The sequence below is a fragment of the Peromyscus maniculatus genome, chromosome 14 (assembly GCF_049852395.1).
Source record: "Peromyscus maniculatus bairdii isolate BWxNUB_F1_BW_parent chromosome 14, HU_Pman_BW_mat_3.1, whole genome shotgun sequence".
Taxonomy (NCBI): domain Eukaryota; kingdom Metazoa; phylum Chordata; class Mammalia; order Rodentia; family Cricetidae; genus Peromyscus; species Peromyscus maniculatus.
Genome location: NC_134865.1, coordinates 83,704,451 through 83,726,655, shown reverse-complemented (window position 1 = coordinate 83,726,655; position 22,205 = coordinate 83,704,451). Strand labels below are relative to the sequence as shown.

The window sequence follows — 22,205 nt, the reverse complement described above, 5'->3', positions numbered from 1 at the left end:
ATATATAGTACCTTCTTCTAGCCTGTAGGCATACATGCAGTCAGAACACTGTATATATAATAAACTTTTTTTAAAAAAAGAAATATGTGTATCTGTATGTATGTGTGTGTATGTATATATGTATGTATGTTTTGTTTTAACATAACCAATATGGTCCCAAAATTATTGTGTACTTATATTTATGGGGCAGAGAACCGACCAGAAGTTGAGAGTCCTACTTTAGTATCTCCCAAATAAGCCACCAGATTTGCAAGCTACAACTCCTTTTAAAAGTTTTGTATAGCTATTTTGCCTGCATGTATACCTGTGTATCACATGAATGCAGTGCCTGCTGGAGGAGGTCCGAGGAGTCCTAGAGGCCAGATAAGGACATTGGATCCTCTGGAACTAGAGTTACAGTGGATTGAGAGCCATCAGCTGGGTGCTGTTCTTTAGAGGAGCAGCAAGTGCTTTTAACCACTGAGCTATCTCTCCAGCCCCTGAATATGGTATTTCCAATCATCCTGAATAGGACCTAGTCGCTGCCTTATAACACAATACACATACCATACATCTTGTCTAATCTTTAAAACAACAAGCCATATACTTAATTTATAGGGAAGGTTTTCCAAATGTTAAAAATAGTATGTGACAGTATGTGGCTATCTTCTAAATTTTGCTCTTCAGAGACACAAAGTCAAATTTTACTTTTAAAAACATCTAGGGAGCCTGGTGTGGTGGCACACACTTTTAATCCCAGCACTCGAGAGGCAGAGGCAGGTGGATGGATCTCTGTGAGTTCGAGGCTAGCCTGGTCTACAGAGCGAGTTCCAGGACAGCCAGGGCTGTTACACAGAGAAACTGTCTCAAAAAACCAAAAATAAATAAATAAATAAATAAATAAATAAATAAATAAATAAATAAATAAATAAATAAATAAATAAATAAATCTGAAAGGGAGGGAGGGAGGGAGGGAGGGAGGGAGGGAGGGAGGGAGGGAAAGAAGAAAGAAAAACTATCAGCAAACTAGAATTAAAATGGACCTTCCTGACCCAGCATAGTAGTACATGCTTTTAATGCCAGCATTTGAGAGGCAGAGGCAGGCAGATCTCTTGAGTTTGAGGCCAGCCTGGTCTAAGAGTGAGTTCCAGGACAGCCAGTCAAGGCTATGTCTCAAAAACAAACAAACAAAAAGAACGGACCTTCCTCCATTTGATAAACTCCCAGAATGCCACACCACACCTGGCTGACTGCCAAGCTGCCCACTGTTCTCTTGGCAGTGTACTAAGGAAACTTGTTTCTTTCCATTTCTCTCTGTCTTTCTTTTCATTTCTTTTCATTTGTCTCTGTCTCTGTCTCTGTCTCTGAGATACAGGGTCTCAGGTTGCAGGTTGGCTTCAAACTCACTATGTAACTGAAGAATGACTTTGAGTTCCTGATCCTCCTGCCTCCATCTCCCAACAGCTATTCCAGCAAAAAATTACAGTTAATGGAGAAATTTTAGAGTCTAACTGTTCTCTTTTTTTAAATTTCTTTTCTCTCCTCTCTTTTCATTTCCTCCTACCTCTCTGGATTCACTACTGGGCCCAGGTTGGCCACAAACTCCCAAGATCTTTGCCTCAAACTCCTGAGTGTTGGGAATACAGGCAGGTACCACCACATATAACCAGAATCTTGTTTCTTTCTTCTTTTGAATTCTTTTTCGGATTATGTTATTTTCTGTTTTCACCGCATGTATGTATGTATGTGTGTGTGTATATATATATACACACACACATACATACATACACACACACACACACACACACACACACACACACACACATATATATATACCATGTGTGTGTGCCTGATGTCCACGGAAGTCAAACAAAGGTATCAGATCCCCTGGAAGTTGAGTTATGAATGGTTGTGAACTACCATATCAGTAATGGGAACCAAATGTGGGTGCTCTTAACCTTTGAATCACCCCTCCAGTCCCAGAATAATTTCTTTTAAGAAATCAGAGAATCCTGTCCATTACATTCCTGATTTATGTACCTTTAATTCAAAATCCAAAATTATATACTCAAAAAGTTCCTTCAGATTTCAGAAAACTTTTGACTTATCATTAAGGACATTAAGCAGGTAAAGTTTTTCTCTAATTCAATCTAATTTATATCCAAATATTTCAGCGTGTAATATATAATATTAAGATTTTTTTAAATATTGTCTTTGGAACTGAAGAGATAAAACACAGTACCGTACTTTGCTGTGCATCATGAGAACCTGAGTTCAAACCAGGAACCCACACACACACAACAGCCAAGCACTGGGTTCAATTTGCAGTCCCAGTGCTGAGGAGACAGAAACCAAAGAATACCTCTGGGGTGGGTCACTGGCCAGACAGCCTAGGCTAATCAGCAAGCTCCAGGCCAGTGAGAGACCCTGTCTCACAAAAAGAGAGACCGGTGAGACGGCTCGGCGGGTGGATGTGTCTGCTGCCAAGCCTGATGTTATGAGTTTAATCCCTGGGACTCGGACAATAGAAGGAGAGAACGGATTCCCCACAATTGTCCTCTGCCCTCCACCTGTATGCTGTAGCACACACATCCCCACAATAAATCAATGTTAAAAATATTGAAAGGAAAACAAAACAAGGTGGACAGCATTTGATGAAGCCCAAAGAAGGTTAACCTCTACAAACACCTACACACATACGAATACATAGTCACATAACAAGCATGCCACCTCCACACCTGCAAATACACACACAAATAGTGTTGAAATTTTGGATTTGTTTCATATTTGCAGAACATCTTAATTCAAACCAGACACATCCAAGTGCTTATTAGCCCATATAACTAAAGGCTAACAATGCACCTCTAAGCATGCAAAGAACACTGTCACATTTTGGTGAGATGAAGAAAATAAGGTGTCCTACAAGTGAAGGGATGGAGTCTGACTGACAAACAGAAAGTGCTAGTTGAAAATGAAGATCACTTCAAGCCAGGTGTCAACCCAAGACAAGGCAAGACAGTTCAGAGACAACTGGGCAAGATTTCCCTGGCACCAACTGCATCATAGTCCAACTTCTCCAGATCATCATCAGTCTTACTCTGTTATCACAGCCATCAATAGCACAATGATAGAGATGTAAACATGTAACCTACTTCTGGTTAAAGATTATGACCACATCTACCTCCACTCTGTCCAAAAAGTCCATTTAAATGAAAGTAAATCAAAACCACCTAAGGAAAAATGAACAGATGACAATGCAGGTGTGCGCTAGCACACCTGTAATTCCAACACCTGTGAAGTGGAGAAAACAGGACCAGGGTTTCAAAGCCATCCTTAGCTACAAACTTCCAGGCCATCCTGGGGCTCAAACTTCATCAAAACAAACCAACAAAGGAATAGATGGAAAATCATACTTTCAGAAACTAGAAAAGGAAATATCTTTACTATTTAGCTTTATTTTTAAATCATGTATATATGTGTACAGATATGTGCAGGTGTGAACAATAGTGCTCAAGGAGTCCAGAGGATCCCCTGGAGCTGGTATCACAGCTGGTTGTGAGCCACTTGATATGGGTGCTGAAACTGAACTCAGGTCCTCTGATAGAGGATATGCACTCTTAACTACTCAGCTATCTCTTTAGCCCCAGAGACTATCTTTAATACATAAAAGATGAATTTCTAATCAGCTATAAAGATAATGGGGTAACTTGAGTTACACTATTTATCCCCCATCCCTAAAGATTCAGGAGTTGGCAATATCTAGCACCTCTGGAATGTGCCAGTTGTTAAATACGTACACTGGAGTCTCCTTTCAGTCTAGCAAAACGAAACAAAAAGCAAGCAAAAAACTGGAAGTTCCCTAGAAAGGACAAAATAGGCACATGGGAGGCTGAGTAAGGAATTAAAATTACATGTGCCCAGGATTTCAAGATCAGCCTAGAAAACATATGACATACCATTTCACAAAAACAGAGAAAAGGCCAAGCAGAAGGTCTTATATGACTGGGAACACAAGGCACACATGAAACAAGAATGAACTGAAAACAGAAAAGGAAGAAGCTTTTTCTTCTTGTCCTCTTCAATGGCCTGGTCCCTTAGAACATGGGCAGCTAGGCTTACACCTATACTGGCATCTGTCTAGCCCAGAGATAAAAACAAAATATACAGAGAACAAACAGCTCCCCAGAGGACTCCTATAGGAGACCCACAGTTTATCAAACACATGCAAGTATTTTGCACAGGCCTCCAAATCATCTTTACTGTTTCAATATGGACAGAAATATAAGCAAAGTTCAAAGTAGCTCCCTGAAAAATGCACCATCAGACATCATATAGCACAACACACAGAATCTAAGGGACAGAGTATCAATCTAGAATTTTATATACAGTCAAATATCAATCAATTTTGAGGGTGTCAAGTACATACAGGAAAAATCATCATGGCATGCTATACAACTCAGCTGTGATAGGTCCAAATGCCCACAATATTGTGCAGACTCGATAGAGCTAACAAAGACAACTAGTGTAACTAGAAAAGACTAAGAGACAAACAGATGGAAAAGAGGAAGCGGTAACCTTAATGGTAATACCCTCATCTTCCTTCTAAGAAATCAATAGCAAATGCCTGAAACTGGGTAGGGTACAGGACCAACCAAAACGAAGTTATGTGTGAATAAGAAAACCTAATACTCTGTGAGTACTTAGGTTTTAAAAATAAAGTCACAACCTAAAGTTGGCAGTGGGGATCAAAACCAGCAGCAGTACCTTTCGTCATTCAGAGTTCATTGCTGGGGTTTGTTTAGATTTATGTTTGTGTCTGTCTTTTCCATTTCCCCACCTCCTCTCTGTGTTCACAGTCACAAGGTCTTCTGTCACTTTGATCTCTCTAGGCTGTTCATTATCAAACCAATTCAAATAATAAATAGTAGCTTTTGGTTTGCCATACCCTCCTAACCATGCCAGTCTGTCTCTGTATAAATAAAACAGTATTTGTTTTTTTACTTATCTTGAGGCAGACTTTCACTATATAATCTAGACTGGTCTCAAGTTTACTATCCTTCTACCTCAGTTTCCCTCACTGCTAAGATCACTGGCATGCACCAACCATACTCAGTCAAAAGCTTTTTAGAACAAAACTTTTTAAAAAATTAAATTAAAAAAAAATTGGCAAGAAGTGGTGGCACATACCTTTAATCCCAGCATTTGGGAGGCAGAGGCAAGCGGATCTCTGAATTAGAGGCCAGCCTGGTCTACAGAGTGAGTTTCAGGACAGCCAGAGCTACACATAAAAAATCCTGTCCTGGGAGGAGGGCATCTAAGCTAGGCATGCTCCCAGAACTGGGAAGGCAGAGGACTGTCAGAAAGTCAAGGTCAACCTGGTCTACAATCAGGTTGCAGGCCAGCCAAGACAATATAGCAAACCTTATCATTAAATTAAAAAATAAATAAATTGCTAAAATAGAGATTTTTTGACATCTATGGACAGTCCCTCTTACATTTCTGCACATTTGGCCATTATCTATAAAAAGAATGAAAAGTTGATGTCTGATAAATTGGGAAAATAACTATGTCCAGAAGAGATCATAATAGACCATATGGTTAATACACTGAATTTCCTGTATCAGCCATAAATACAAATTTGTGGAAAATTTAATGAGAGTCAGATATTAAAATCCAATCAACTAAAGATAGGTAAAGTCAGAAATGAAAGAGAAAGAGCCAGGAATGTAGCTAAATGATAGTGTTTGCCTAGAATGCACAAGGCCCTGGATTTTATCATAGTGTTTTAAAAACATGGGGGGCTGGTAATAAGGAAGGAAGAACACAAGGTGGTGGTGGAGGGGTGGAGCCAAAAGATGTTGAGAGATGTTCATCATAAGCCCCTTAATTTTCTCACAACCCTTCCAAAAGATTCAGCATTTTTTCCTATGGAAAATCAACTAGGTGGCCATGGCGACAAAAGCCTTTAATCCCAGCACTCAAATCAGAGACAAGCAGATCTCTGTGAATTAAAGGCCAACCTGGTCTACACAGTAAGTTCCAGAGCTACATAGTAAGACCCTGCCTCAAAAAAAAAAAAAAAAAAAAAAAAAAAGAATGAATAAATAAAAAGCAACTAGACAAGCATAAACCTTGAGAATGTTAAAAGTTCTATTCAAGACCAACTATTATAAACTTACTAAGTCAGTTATATATAAATTAAACTGACTTTATATAAACTTTTTAGGCAAATGACTTTCAATAAAGGGACCCAAAAAGGTGCTGGAATTCAACTAGGGAGAAGGGAATTTTACTTCCATAGGGAACATTTAGCAATGGTGGAGATATTTTTGGAGATTATAACTGAGGGGATGCTACTAATACCTTGCTAGTAGAGGCCAGTGATACTGGAAACATCCTACAAGGCACAGGACTGGGCTGGATGGCTCAGCCAGCAAAGGTGTTTGCTGTCATGCATGACAGACCTGAGATGGACCCCCAGCATTCACATGGTGAAGGAGAGAAAACGAGCAGGTTATCCTCTGACTTCCACTTGGACACCACAGAATATGCACCAAGCTACCCAGTGAGTCATAGTGTAATAAAAATGTGTAAGTAAAGCAAAGACCTGCAGTCTAGTTTGGTGTAGGATTCATGTTTGTAATCCTAGCACTGGAGAGGCAGAGGAGGGGAGACTTCAAGAGGCCTGCCTGGGCTCCACAGTGAGTCAAGAGCAAAAACAAAACAAGCTGAACAAATAAAAGCCTGCAGCACTCACAAGGACAACAACAAAAATTGTTTCAAAATATCAATCATTCCAAGATTAAAATGATCTGTTTTAGGGAAATGAAACTTACTCATTTTCCCTAAAACCTGCTTCTACTTTTTACCAGTTGTAAACCATTATCTCTGTCTCGTACAGAGAAACTGATGGTGTCATCCAGGGCTCCTTCCTCTCTCCACTTTCTCGCCCATTCAAGTCAATCTCTCAAATCCCGCTTCTCCATTTCTGCCATCACTGCACTCATCTCTGCTAACAGTGCCCTCTTCTAACACAGCCTCTTCAGCTCCTCAAACACCACAGAACAAGGCTCTAGCTCCCCCCACTCCAAGACAGGGTTCCTCTGTATAAACAGTCCTGGCTGTCCTGGAACTCACAGAGATCTGCCTGCCTCTGCCTGCCTCTTGAGAGATAGGATTAAAGGTGTGCACGCACATCATTTTCACACATACCCCATCTTTGGATTTTTGAGATAGGGGTTCTCTCCACTATGTAACCTTAGCTAGTCTGGAATCCCTATGCAGACCAGGCTGTCCCCAAACTGAGAGATCCACCTGCCTCTGCCTCCCCAGTGCTGCTGGGGCTAAAGGTGTGCACTACCACACCCAGCAATAGCAATGTCTCCCCTTTATTCCTTTCACTAGGCTGTCCTTTCTGCTGCTCTTGCCCTTCTCTCCCCAAGGCTTCACTTCTGAACTCTACTTGATGAGCTCCAAGAAAGCAGGGTCTCCTCGAGAGTCTAATTATCAGTCCACAGGTTCAAACACAGGCGTCAAACTGCTAGTAAACAAATGGCCAAGCAGATTTACTTGGTTGGCAATTGTCAGTATGGGGACAGCTAGATGTTCTAAAGAGAAAAGGTGCTTACTTAGTTAGCACATGGGAGGCTCTAGGTTCAAGTCTCAGCATGGCAAAATAAAGTAAATTAATAAGGAATAATAGTGGCAATAATAAACCGACTATTAAATCAACGGTTTTGGATTACTCAGTTTTTGTACTCAAATACTTTATCCAGAAAAACTACAAAAGTTGTCTTCAGGTGGAATTACCATTTAAAGAAGGCCTACTGTGTGCAATGGGAAAACCCCTTCACAGGCACATTTCTTTAATCACAACAGCAATGAGGGGTAGATCATGTTACCCTTTTTTTTCTCTCATAAATAAAGATTACAATTGAAGAGCTGCTTAAGTCTTTAACAGCAAACTTTTCCTGCACAGTGGCTTCCATTTGCTCCACACATTATCCACTCAGCCCTTCCCTCAGTCACAGCTCAGGGGGCCTCTTCCTCCTTCTGCAAGTGCAGACTCCTTCAATCACGCCACCCTTTAAGAAATCAGTCTGGCTGGGCAGGGTGGCACATGCCTCCAATCCCAACACTCAGGAGGTAGAGGCAGGCAAATCTGAGTCTGACCTCTGAGTTTGACACCAGCTTGGTCCAGGAAGGCCAGGGATACACAGAGAAACCTTGTCTCAGATGAACAAACAAAACAACAACAAAAACCCCAAAACCAAGAAAGGAATCAGTCTGCACTGACATAGTGGCACGTCTTTGATCCCAGCCAGCACTTAAGAGGCAGAAGCAGGATCTCAATGAGTTCAAAGCCAGCCTAGTCTATGAAGTGAATTCCAGGACAGCCAGGTTACACAGTAAAACCTTGTCCCAAAGAAAAAAACAAAAAAGAAACAGAAATCATTCTGAAGGGAATGTGAGGGTCTGACTCAATACTTGCCTACCATGTCTTACCAGCACCACACACAGGAAGTAGTGTGAGGCTTTAAGAAAGGAGAAAGAAGGTATTCTCACAGGAGTGAAATCCAGAAGGCACAGGGGCAGAGGTGTGGTGAGCCTTAAGTACACTATCAGTGATGACTAATTTTTATGTATTTATTGTGTCGGGCTTACCCAATTTATTCATCTCATTATATCTTAGTAATTCAACAGATATTTGCTTATTGGTCATCTATAATAAATAAATGACTTCTCCCTAGATATTTATAATAACATTAGTAAGCAAAGCAATCCTGCTCTCAAAGAGTTTTAGTATAGCATGGGAAACTGACAAAGCACAATGATTATAAGAAATACTAAAGTTATAAAGTATGTTAGAGAGCAAAGATTTGGCCGGGCAGTGGTGACACACCCCTTTAGTCCCAGCACTCAGGAGGCAGAGGCAGAAGGATCTCTGCCAACCTGGTCTACAAAGAGAGTTCCAGGACAAAAAAGAAAGAAAGAAAGAAAGAAAGAGAGAGAGAGAGAGAGAGAGAGAGAGAGAGAGAGAGAGAGAGAGAGAGAGAGAAAGAAAGAAAGAAAGAAAGAAAGAAAGAAAGAAAAGAAAGAAAGGAAAGAGAGAGAGAGAGAGAGAGAGAGAGAGAAAGGAAAGGAAAGGAAAGGAAAGAAAGAAAGAAAGAAAGAAAGAAAGAAAGAAAGAAAGAAAGAAAGAAAGAAAGAAAGAAAGAAAGAAAGAAAGAAAGAAAGAAAGAAAAGAGTTGGTGAGGAAAAAAATAGATGAAGGTTGGGAGACTGGAAGGGCCATGGGTGCTCAGAACAAGTCTCACCAAGGGGAGATGAAAAAGTAGCATTATTATATGGCACTGATTCTTAATCTGTGGGTTGTGACCCCTTTGCAAGTTGAACAACCCTTTCACAGGAATGGCTTAAGACCATCAGAAAACACACACATGCTGGGTGGTGGTGTCGCATGCCTTTAATCCCAGCACTTGGGAGGCAGAGCCAGGAGGATCTCTTTGAGTTTGAGGCCAGTCTGGTCTACAGAGTGAGATCTAGGACAGGCACCAAAACTAAATGGAGAAATCGTGTCTCGAAAACAAACAAAACTAAACTAAACTAAATTAATAAAAATGGAAAAAGAAACTGGAATACATTACCATAATACGTAAAAGATGCTTTATCATTTGAGTATCTTCACTGTCTAGAAGGCAACCTTCTTCTGATGACTAAGTCTACTCTCCAGTAAAGCTATCGGTACCACAACAGACTAGAATAGGTAAGGGCTGGATCAGAGGGGGGAAGAGTTGGGGACAAAATGTGAAAAGAACACCAAACAGCCTCCAAGGCCTCCTACAGCAAGACACTTGCCCAATTTAACTAACTCTTCTTGGTAAGTCCTAGAGCAGAAGGCAAATAAGAAATGGTTCTAAGTCTCCTCCTTTCTAGGGTTCTCATTCTAGAATGTATTCCTGTAGACAGCATAGTCATAAAATACTGACCACATATGAAGTAGTTAGATAGAATCCTGTGATCAAAATCTTTGAACTTACACAAATTTCACATTAAATGCTACCAAACTGATAACACAAACCCCACAATATTTAGGCTCCACCCAGAAGCAACTACCTAACTATTAACAAGAAATACAGACAAAATACCTCCTGGGTTGAGCCTCAAGATTAACCATGGCTGAGCAGTTTAGGTGATTAGAGAGTAGTATTGGAGCCAGGCATGGTGCCAGTACTTGGAAGGCAGAGCCAGGAGGAACTCTGTGAGAGCCTAGCCTAGTCTACATAACCGGTTCCAGGACAGCCAGGGCTACACATAAAAACCCTGTCTCAAAAAAACAAACAAAACAAAACAAATCCTAGGTTAAGGAGTTGAACTATCACTTTAGTCAGCTTCTGTTACTATAATAAAGTATCTGAAGGGCTGGAGAGATGGCTTAGTGGTTAAGAGTACTGGCTACTCTTCCAGAGGACCTGGGTTCAATTCCCAGCACCCAGATGGCAGCCCACAACTGTCTGTGTAATTCCAGTTCCAGGTGACCCAACACCCATGGCAAAACAACAAGGCACATTAAATAAATTTTTAAAAAAACTTGTAATAAAATACCTGAGATAATTAGCTGGGCGGCGGCAGCGGCGGCGTACGCCTTTAATCCCAGCTCTTGGGAGGCAGAGTCAGGTGGATCTCTGTGAGTTCGAGGCCTGCCTGGGCTGCAGAGTGAGTTCAAGGAAAGGTGCAAAGCTACACAGAGAAACCCTACCTCAAAGGGAAAAAACAAAACAAAACAAAACAAAACAAAAAAAAAAAAAAACAAAAAACAAAAAACAAAAAAACCCTGAGATAATTAACTCAAGAGAAAAGTTGAGTTTAGCTCACAGTTACAGATATTCCAGAAGGCAATGGTTTAGCTGGCAGGGCAAAACCATTCACCTCATGAGCTAGGAAGAGAGATTCAGGAAAGGGAATACCCCAATGATATAAGGATTTCCTAATTTTTCCACAATGGGGAATGAGGTTTTAACAAATAGGCCTGTGGGTGACATCAATATTCAAAATGTCAGTCCAAAACAGAAAGGTCTATTTTTCCTCTTTCACCAAGAAAGTCATCCTGAGTCAATGTCTGCTCTTCCTAATCTTATAGGAAGGCACATAAGGGTCGGTAGAACAGATATAAGCATATTCTTGGCCAGTGTATCAACTCCAAGACAAGACAAGAGAACACACAGAGAGAATGAGAATAGAAAGTACCTCACACTGCAGCCCAGGCTGGCCTCAAACTACGCAGCCCAGGTTGTTCTGAAATGTGGGACAAACACTTGTTTCAGCACCTCAAATGCTTCAAGTGAAATCTTTTTATTTTTGCTTTTTTAAAGATGTATTCTATGTGTATGGACGCTCTGCTTGCACGTTTGTCTGTGCACCCCGTGTGTCTGGTGACTTTAGAGGCCAGAAGAAGGCATCAGATGCCCCAACTGGAGTTAGATAGTTGTAAACCAACATGTGGGTGCTGGGAACTGAACTCAGTTCTCTGTAAAAGCAGTAAGTGCCCTTAACCACTGAGCTATCTCCTTCAAGTGTATTCTTTAATTTCTGTCAAATGAACATGAAAGCATTCCAAGTAGATTTTTTTTCCATTCAAACTTAATTTGAAATTCCAAACAGATGTACCACAAACCAGGAGGGTTTACACTCCGTGGCTCACTCTTCTAGCCTGGAAACAAGTTCTAAAGCTGAATTTGTTTGTATTTTCGAATGATAAAATTCAGAACCTTTTTTTTTTTAAGATTTATTTATTTTTATAGATAAGTGTTTTGTCTGTATGTGTGTAGGTGCACCACTTGTATGCCTAGTGCCTGAGGACATCAGAAAAGAGCATCAGATACCCTAGACCTAGAGTTATGGATAATTGTGAGCTACCACGTGGGCTGATAACTGAACCCAGGTCCTGTTAGAGCAACAAGTGCTCTTAATCAGAGCCATCCTGGAGCTCTCTCTCTGTGTGTGTGTGTTTGTATGTGTGTATGTGTGAGAGACAGACAGACAGACAGACAGACAGACAGACAGAGAGACATACTGGGTCTTGTTATATAGGCAGTTTGGCCTTGACCTACTCTCCAATCCTCTGCCTCTCAAGTGCTGGGATTACCCACCATAGCTTGCTTACCAACACATCACTCCATTTGGAAATAAAGTAACAGGTACAATCAATTTATAGCAAACGGGGTATAAGTCTCTAAGTAGTTCTCAATCTTCCTAACCCTTTACTACAGTTCCTCATGTTGTGGTGACCCCCAACCATAAAATCATACTCATTGCTACTCCATGAATGCAATTTCACTACTGTTATGAACCGTAATGTAAATATTTTAGACTAGAGGTTGGTCAAGAGCACTAAACCAGTGCTCTTAAATAGATTTAAGGCTAGCCTTCCAGAGGATCCAGGTTTGAACCCCAGCAGGCAGCTCACAATCATCAGCAACTCCAGCTCCAGGAGATCCAACAAACTCTTCTGAATTTTCTGGGCACCAGTTACACATGAAGTACAGACATACAGGCAGGTAAAACAATCATACACATACAAAAATAAAATAAAATAAGCTTACAAAAGAGAAAAAAATAATTTTGGGTGAGTGAGAATATTGAGCAAATAAAGATGCTTGCTGCCAAGCCTGACAACCTTTAATCACCAGGGCCCATGTGGTAAAAGGTAAAAGTTGACCTCTGAGACTACACACACAAAATAAAAAATTTTAAAGTAAATGAATGTGTCATTTTTAAAAATTTTAACTTTGAGGCAAGATGTCACTAAGTTGCCCAGGCTGACCTCAACTGACTGGCCAACATACAATTCTACCTCCCCATTCGATGGGATTGCAAGCATGTACTATCATGTCTAGCTCACACTACATATTCTTACATTGTTTTGTGTGTATGGGTGTTTTGCCTGCATGTATGTGTGTGCACCACGTATACACAAAGTGCCCAAGGTCATCCAAGGGTGTTGGATCTCCTGGAACTGGTGTTACAGCTGTTTTAAGACACCATGTGGCTGCCGAAAATTGAACCTGGGTCTCTGAAAGAGCAGCCAGTGTTCTTACTCACTGAGGTATCTCTCCAGCACCACATACTACATATTTAAATAAGACACTATATAAACTAATTTGTACCTTCGCCTGAGTTTAGTGAAATAAGAACAAGTAGTAACTATTCCTATATTCCACGGCCCCATCTTTTGTTTTTGTATTTCCAAGACAGGGTTTCTCTATGTAACAGCCCTGGCTGTCTTGGAACTTACTTTGTAGACTAGGTTGGCCTCAAACTCCGAGATCCTCCTGCCTCTGCTTCCCAAGTGCTGCACCATCACATCCAGCCTGCACACCTTCTAAAGTCAAGTATTGAAAACTCATAGAATAGCTGGGCAGTGGTGGCCCGCACCTTTAATCCCAGCACTCGGGAGGCAGAGTCAGGCGGATCTATGAGTTTGAGGCCAGCCTGGTCTACAGAGTGAGTTCCATGACAGGCTCCAAAGCTACACAGAGAAACCTTGTCTCGAAAAACAAAACAAAACAAAACAAAACAAAACAAAAAAAAAAACACCTCAGAGTGTTTGAGGCCAATTAATTTAAGTAGGCAGTTCCAGACCATCCAAGGCTACATGATGGAACCCTGTCTCAAAAACAAAACAAAACAACTCATAGAATTTAAAAACCCCATTACATCTAGTTTAAAAAAAAATCTCTTCTAAAAACCTGGACAATCAAAAGGTAGCGTAGTTAGTAAGCTGAACACTAAGGCAGTAATTTCTGAAGTGTGATCCCTGGGTGTGCCGAATCATTGTCTTGGAACCTGGTAGGAATGCAGCCAGGTTTGAGGTGAGAACCGGAGATGAGCATGTCAGCAACAGCAATCCTCTAGGTATGCTTGCTCAGGTTAGACAGTACAGACGAGTTCCACAAAGCCCTGAGTACTTTGTTCTGCTGGATGAGCAGGTCCTCAACAAGAACAATCTGGTTCCCAGGCATCCAGTACACCCTCTACAGTACAGCTTCATTTAGTATCACCCAATCAACAGCTGGCTAGACAATAGCACCATTAGTTTATTTCACAGGAAGTCAGAGCTTCTTAAAAGCTAGGATGCATCACTCCACGCTATACTAACTTCTAAACACCCTATGTAGTTGGGTGTGGTAGTACACACCTTTAGTCTGAACAATTTGGGGGGTAGGGGCAGAAATATACCTGTGAGTTTGAGGCCAGTCTGGTCTATATAGAGAATTCCAGGACAGCAGTGGTTCTCAACCATCCTAACTCTGCGACCCTTTAATACAGTTTCTCATGTTGTGGTGACCCCAATCATAAAATTATATTCGTTGCTATTTCATAACTGTAATTTTGCTACTGTTATGAATCATAATGTAAATAGTTTCAGAGTCAGAGGTTTGTCAAAGGGGTCGAGACCCACAGGTTGAGGACCACTGCCAAACAGACATCTAACAGTAAGTAAATGGTGTACATATCTGGGACTGTTAATTAGCAGACCCCTACCTCCAGTTCTCTAGCAAATAATCCATGTTTACAAAGTGTTGTATGCTTTGAAATCTAAGTGAAAAACTCATTTCTAATTCTGTCAAATATAAAAGCAGGGCTTACTAGTGGATCTCTATGCAACTCAACTATAAAACAGAATATAAAAGGTAAACTTTCTTTTATCTTTAAAAAGCATTCTACTTTTGGGCCGGAGAGATGGCTGAATCATTAAGAGGTCTTGCAGACCCAGGCTTAGTTCCCAGCACCCACACTGTATGATTCACAACCACCCGAAATTCCAGTTCTAGGAGGCTGGACACACCATCTTCTAACCCCAAATATTTAGTTTTTCTGAACTATGATGAACTTTTATATTCCTATCCATAAAGGCAAATAGTAATGTGAAATCAAACACATGAGAGAACAGAATAGTGTATAAGGAGGGAAAAAATTATTGTTGCAAATTATGTTTATTTATATTTACACTACATATAAAAGCCAGAGCTTCTTTTTTTGCTTTTTCGAGACAGAGTTTCTCTGTGTAGCTTTGCGCCTTTCCTGGAACTCTCTTTGGAGACCAGGCTGGCCTCGAACTCACAGAGATCCACCTGCCTCTGCCTCTGCCTCCCGAATGCTGGGATTAAAGGCATGCACCACCACCGCCCGGCGTAGCCAGAGCTTCTTAAAAGCTAGGATGCATTGGTCCACAAATTTAATCTCAGCACTCAGGAAGCAGAAACAGGTGGGTCTCTGTGAGATGAAGCCAGCTTGGTTTACATAGGTAGTTCCAGGCCAGCCAGTTATATGGTGAGATATATACTGTCACAAAAGGAAGCCCACCCCCCACACATGAATATAATCATTTAAAATTTAAAATGCCTAGGCTAAGTAAAATATCTTTTTACACACATACATACACACACACACTCACACAGAGCAAAGCTGCTCTAGTCATAATAACCAATGACCATCATCTGGTAAAATAATTTTTTTAAAAAAAATGGTACATCTGATGAAATACTAATTAGCAAAAAAAGAAAGGAACTATTAATATACTTGAAAACACAAATCTGAAAAGCATTATGCACCCAGACAATGGTAGTGCATGCCTTTAATCCTGGCACTTGGAAGCAGAGGCAGGCAAATCACTGCGTTTCAAGTTCCAGGAAGGCCAGGGCTATACAGAGAAGCCCTGTCTCTAAAAACCAAAATAATAATAATAATAATAATAATAATAATAATAATAATAATAAATGGCTAGGCAGTAGTGGTACACAACTTTGATCCCAGCACTCGGAGAAGCAGGGGCAGGTGGATCTCTGAGTTTGAGGCCAGCCTGATCTACAGAGTTGAGTTCCAGGACAGCCAGGGTTACATAAAGAAACACTGTCTCGAAAAAACAAAAACAAAACAAGAAGCAAATAAATAAACAAACAAAAAATATGCATAGCCAGGGATACTTATGTCAACCCTGTCTCAGAAAGAAAGGAGGCAGGCCCACAGGCATATGTTACATGGATGAAGCTACCCACAGCAGTACTCACAGCAGTAAGGAGGCTGAAGCAGAAGATGAGTTTGAGGCCAACGTCAGCTACACTGTGAGACTGTCTCAATTTTTTTTTAAAGTTATACATTTTATGGTCCCACTTACAAAAAAGGTCAAACTACAGGGACAGAAACAGCAGCAGTGTTTGCCAAGGGCCTGGAGAGGCTATCAGAGGCCACAGGAGACCCTTCCAGATGGAAGTGTTCTGTACCTTGACTGTGGTGGTGTCCACATGACTGCTCACCAATGTCTACCTCCAAAGTGTTGGTGTTGTGTCCACACCCCTGCCTAACTGAAGAGCTTCTCACCAGACGGATATGTCTCTTTCACTGCTGTCCTTCATGCACCGGGAAAAGTCTAACTTACGTTGTGTAGTAGTGACAGGTAAGGGCGGGCTATGCTAAAAGTGACACCAGATGTGACAGTGACACAGGCCCAAAACTGTGGCTGACACACAGCTATTTCCATATCAGGCCTACGCAAGAACTACAAGCAGAACATGGCAAGGTGAGTTAGTGCAACCAGCTGGAAAGACCATCATAAGCCTCTTGATTTTAGCAATGCTGAAACCTCAGATCCATTAAATGACATAAGAACAGGGTATCCTTCACAACCTAAGTTTGTTCTCTCTTACTCAGTGGTGGCAGGGATTGAGCTGGGGGCTTCATGTATAAAAGACCATCACTCTATCACTGAACTACATCTCCAGCTCTTAGGTTGTTTTTAAAAGACAAAAGTAGTAATTCTAAATATACACACACAAAAATCACAAAACAGCAAATTGACAAAGAACAGGTAAAGAATGAGCCACTTCAGTCTATAATAATCACAGTACCACCTAAACCATGCATTCCAGACTAAAATTAGATTTCTCCTTATCCCTCCCCATTGAAACATACATATTAAAGTCAAGCGTGTCGGAGCATGCCTTTAATTCCAGCACTTGGGAGGCAGAGCCAGGCGGATTTCCGTGAGTTCACGGACAGCCTGGTCTACAGAGCTAGATCCAGGACAGGTACCAAAGCTACAAAGAGAAACCCTGTCTCAAAGGGGGGGGGGGGATCAAAGCCAATCAATCGATTTACTTGCTTCATTTTTTTTTTTAGAGTGGCCTGATTGATCATCAATCAGGTTAAAGGTAAGTGTCTTCAAAAGAACATAAAAAGGTCTCAGGATGCCAAGCTTGATGGCATGTGTCTGTAATTCTCAGCTATGGGGAGAATGAGGCAGAATGCTCCTTTGAGCAGCCCAAGAAACACAGCAAGAACTATGAAATGAAGGGAAGCAGGGAGAGAAAAAAAAAAAAGGAAGGGAAAGGGAGAGGAGGAAGAAAAGGAGAAAGTTCTAATTTAAGCTCTCCTAATTAGGTAATTTTCTAATCTTTCTCAGGTGGAAGAACATATACAACCATATATTAATATATTACAGAGATGATTTAGACTAAATTACTCAATACCTATCAAGTACCAAGTGGCATTTCGAAGATTAAAATGAAGGCATTGGATGTCACTAGGTCACCGTATCTAAGGATGGTTTGCAAAGCATGAAAACACCCGGAGCATGGAAGCTTTTCCAAAGAGATGGCATTTTGTTGCCAGCAGTTACCTCATAGCTCTGTATAATGAAAGGCCAGTGAAGTTTCTTTACAAGTTATTTGCTAAATGCTTTACAGAGGACAAAGCTAGGCTGGAACACTTTGGAATCTGATGCGGCAGAAGGGTTCAAAAAAAAAAAAAAAAAGCACACTCGGGCAGGTCAAATATTTCTTCAATAGAACTTCTACACATCTGTGACTCCCTAGCAGTGCGGTTCCAGGTTGTTGTTTGGTTTGTTTGTGAAGGTCCTTTCGAACAAAATCCTTTTATACAGATTTGCTGGGTGTGCACACTGAAATGGGCCTGAGAGCTCCTCTAAGTCGCAGCGGAAGGAAAAGCCAGCTCAGTGGGTGTCTCTCAGCTGGGCAGCAGGACAGAGCGGAGCTTCATGCCACATCTGCCTCTCAAAACGCTTAGCCCACCGCTTCCGAACAGATTTTAATTTGCAAGGACGGGAAGCTACTCCTTGATAAAGGCGGCCACTCTAGAGCTCTTCGGTCTTCAGGAACTACGGGGGCCCACAAGGATCTCTCCGTGGGGCACTGAGTTTTAGCGGTTGTCATTAAGCTTAGTCCCATCTTAAAGGACCGTCCGCTTGACCCGACTGAACGCTATTAATTTGCACCAAGGACAGGCAGGATCTTAACCTGCCCGGTGTGAAAGCAGAGGTGGGTTCCAACAGGCACCGGCCGCGGCAGCGCACGGACGGGGAATGCTCAGCAGACCGTAAGGGCAGCGCGCAGGCCGCACGCGCGCTGCAGGACAGGGCTGCGCCTTGACCCCAGCCTGGAGCATCTGGGCTAGGTCCCCCTGCTACCACCCTGAGGGGCTGCCACCCTGCAGCGCAGTCCACTCACGTTTTCAGTGTCTCGTTCATTCACCGTTGGCAGAGGGGTCCTAGTGGACATCTTAGTGCGCTTTGATTCTGCACAACGCCAAGGCGAAAACAAAACCGCCCAACTCGGGGCGGCCGGCGAGCAGCGGCCGTGAGCCTCCGGGCCCTGCCCTCCCCGGCCGGAGTCTAGATCCCCGGCCTGGCCCGGGCCGTGCGCCCGCGGGCCCCGGGGCTCATTCTCCCCCAGCGCCGGCGGCCGCGGCGAGGAGCCCGGTGGAACCGGGCCGGCTGGCTGCCGCAAGCCTCAGGGCGCCTCGCGGGCTCCTCGCCTCCTCGCCGCCCGCCGCCGCAGCCGCAGCGCCGCGGAACTCAGTCCCGGGGGCTCCACACAGCGCGGCGGGCAGCCCCAGAAGCGGCGGCGGCGCAGGAGGATGTAGCGGAGATGCAGAGCAAGACAGGCCGCCGCGGCCTGCAGGCGCCAACCATGGAGGGGGCCGCGGAGGAGGCGCCCACGCCCTGCTGCTTTCCCTTCTCCCGCTCGCTTTCCGCCCGGCCTCGCCCTGCCGGCTGCCACCGCCGCTCCCCGGCACCTCGGGAGCCTCACAGACCCAAGATGGCCGCCCCTCGGCTTCCTCCGCTGCCTCCGGCTGCCGGAAGTGACGCCGCTGCCGCCTGGAGTTCCGCCAATCAGCGCGGTCGGAGCGAGGGCCGGCTGCTGTTGCTAGGGGCGACTCGTCCTGTTGGTTCTCAGGGGGAGGTGCCGTGGGGACTTACTGGCTTGGTCTCTTGCAGCGCTCGCGGAGTTCCAATGGTCCAGAGCGCCTGGGCATCCCTGACCCTTCCAGGGCCACCGCCCCAGTGGGCGTCCTGCGCCCGATTGGTGGGCTGGCATTTACAGAGTACATCCGAGCTGGCTGGGTTACCCTACATACACATGGAGATCCTACTGTTGGCAAAAGTTGAGTTCGCTTTCCCCGGGCCACGCAGCAAAGGATGGAGCTACTGAATCAGTAGTTATAGGTCTAGCGGAGAGGACAAGAGCCAGGCTCCTGCTTCATCACTGAGACACCGAGCATCCAGTCAATGAACTTTCTTGCCTCTGGCTCTAGGAGGCCACTGGATATTGAACCCAGCCCAACCTAATACCCATTCGGATGAAAGAGTGCAGTGGCAAAGGTGGCCCGAAAGGGATGGGAAGAGGGGTTCGATGAGAACATGTAGACGCCGCCCCCCAGGGATCAATTCCTAAATGCCGGTAGGGGCTTCTATAGCAATATTTCTCTGTCTCTCCCTCCCCATCCCACCCCCCCTTTCGCTCTCCCACTCCCTCTACCTCTCCCTTTCTCTCTCCCTCTCTCCCTTTCTACTTCCTCCTTTCCCTTCCCTCAAACTCCCGTCCGACTTCCCTGTCTTGCTTCAGCCTCCTGAATACTGAGATTCCTATAGGCTTGGGCCAGGCTGCGTGACCTGCAGCTGGAGCTCTGAATATGCGGCCTTTTCTAGAAGCTCTCAACTGTCACCTCAGTCTTCTGAGGATGGAATCCATTGGTACAGGAAGGAGGGCTGTGTGGGTTGGGGTAATGCAAACCGCTACTGATAGTCGACCTTGCACTGGTTATTCATTAAGCCTCACGTACCCATATAAAAGATGGGCAGACACAACATGTGATCTGAAGTCTGGACAAGTTAGTTTCTTAACCAAATCATCTGTGTTGGTTATAGAAGAAGAATCTGAACCCCGTTCCTACAGCTTTAGAAACAGGTAAATTTGTGAGTGACTTAGCTTTGCTTTCTTTTCCTTCTTATGTTTTGTTTGCTTGCTTGATTTGATTTTGTTTTTTGTCCCCCAACACCCCAATGTCTTGCTGTATCTGGGACATTTCCTGCTTTGTGAAACATAGATCTTTAAACACCAGCATCACTTCCAGAGAAGCCAGGGGATCCCAATTCAAAACAACACAGGGCTAAGACACATGCAGAACCCCCAGATGACCCTCTTTGGGGTGTGCTCAAGGGGACCAGATGACCCTACTTAAAAGGTTATTCTCGTTCTCCTTTTGTAGTCAAGCAGAGATCTGCAGCGGAATTCCTCTGAATCAAGTCTTTGCTCCACACAGTTCAACTGAAATGTAGATTATGATAACTGGGAGTGTGCTCAAGAGCTAGAAGACCAAGTGTGGGCATCCAACCCCACGTTGGGGCCTAGGTCAGGGGAACCGTACAGAGGGTGTGCTTACTCTGAAGATAGGAGACCAAATGTGGGCATCCAACCCCACATGGGGGCCTAGGTCAGGGGAACCATACAGAGGGTGTGCTTACTCTTAAGATAGGAGACCAAGTGTGGGCATCCAACCCCACATGGGGGCCTGGGTCAGGGCATGCTTACAGAGGGCGTGCTTACTCTGAAGATGGGTTGATGGCTATACAAAGGCATGTGGCTAGAAACAACAGAGTGGATTCAAGTCAACATCATCAAGATCATGTGAAATGGGGAGTCAAGCCAAAGGGACAGAGCCATGTGGTGGTAATCTAATTGTACTGAAATGTGATTTTGATTGTATGTTAATAAATAAAGTTGCCCAGGGGTCAGAGCTATTAGAGCCATAGCAAGAATGTGGCGGCGGTGGCACACGCCTTTAATCCCATAGATCTCTGTGTGTTCAGGGATATAGCCAGCATTGGAGACATATGCCTTTAAGACCTAGGGGGCTGTACATTCAGACAGTGACGAGGCCGTCACATGTTTGGGTTTACAACCAATGAGAAGGCAGAACAATAATACTATAAAAAAGGTGTACAGACAGGAAGTAGCCCTCTTTCGCAAAGCTGGGACAGCAGGAGGAAGGGTGAGATTTTAGCTCTGAGCTCTGACCTCTCGGCTTTCTCCTTTACATTGTTTCTGTGTTTCTTATTTAATAAGACAGTTAGTTACATCAATAGAGCCAGGTAGATTTAGACATAGCATGGCACCAGTTATCCCCTCAACCCTGGTGAATTCTGGTGATTCAACATTGGCTCCTGATGAATCCAAGAAACCTTCCAAAAGGTTGCCAGCCTCAGGTTGGAGCTTTGAAAAAGCCTGTGGACACTTTCAAGCATTCCACATTGGCCAGAGAAGTAAATGGACATGAGGCTTCCCCCAGGGGGGTTTCCTCATTCCTGCTACACATAAACAGTGAGTCAGTGAATACTAAAGAGTAGAAATAAAGATGACAGCCCTTAAACTCCAGATATTTCCTAGTTTTCATAAAGTTGAGAATTGAAGACACTGAAATTTAAAGACACAATAAAGACCTGGAAGCAGTAGGCATGTTTGTGACATGTAAAAAGGAAAGGTGGGCTAGCAGGATGTGAAGAGGAGGAGGAGAGCATTGTCCATCTAGAGGAACTTATGTGGTCCTGAATTTTGTGTATCTGTGATCTATCTGAAAGGAATGGAGCAATTAAGCCTTAAAACTATTGTTAAAATGACACCTTTCGCCGGGTGGTGGTGGCGCACGCCTTTAATCCCAGCACTCGGGAGGCAGAGGCAGGCGGATCTCTGTGAGTTCGAGGCCAGCCTGGGCTACCAAGTGAGTTCCAGGAAAGGCGCAAAGCTACACAGAGAAACCCTGTCTCGAAAAACCAAAAAAAAAAAAATAAAAAAATAAAAAATAATAAATGACACCTTTCATTTCTTTTCATAATTCTTGTTTCCTTCCTGGTTCTTCTCCCCTTTATTTTT

The 22,205-nt window shown here is 43.4% G+C and overlaps 1 protein-coding gene and 1 long non-coding RNA gene across 32 annotated transcripts in view; one reads left to right on the top strand and one right to left on the bottom strand.

The window, feature by feature from the left end:
- Window positions 1-18,705, bottom strand: part of Mark3 (microtubule affinity regulating kinase 3) — a 92,949-nt gene extending 74,244 nt beyond the window's left edge. For 21 of the 31 annotated variants that reach the window (XM_076551435.1, XM_076551434.1, XM_076551438.1 and 18 more), the window contains exon 1: window positions 18,504-18,696. In XM_076551435.1, coding sequence (XP_076407550.1) covers window positions 18,504-18,554 — 51 coding nt within the window. In that variant the 5' untranslated portion in view covers window positions 18,555-18,696. Of the gene's footprint in view, window positions 1-9,626; window positions 9,935-18,503 lie in introns of those variants that run through there. The other 10 variants (XM_076551433.1, XM_076551445.1, XM_076551456.1 and 7 more) reach the window with 7 other exon arrangements.
- Window positions 18,706-19,239: 534 nt separating this feature from the next.
- LOC143268501 (uncharacterized) lies at window positions 19,240-21,954 on the top strand. The gene is made up of 3 exons (XR_013044552.1): window positions 19,240-19,736; window positions 20,545-20,999; window positions 21,428-21,954. It is a non-coding gene; the product is annotated as an uncharacterized LOC143268501 (long non-coding RNA).
- The last annotated feature ends 251 nt before the right edge of the window (window positions 21,955-22,205 follow it).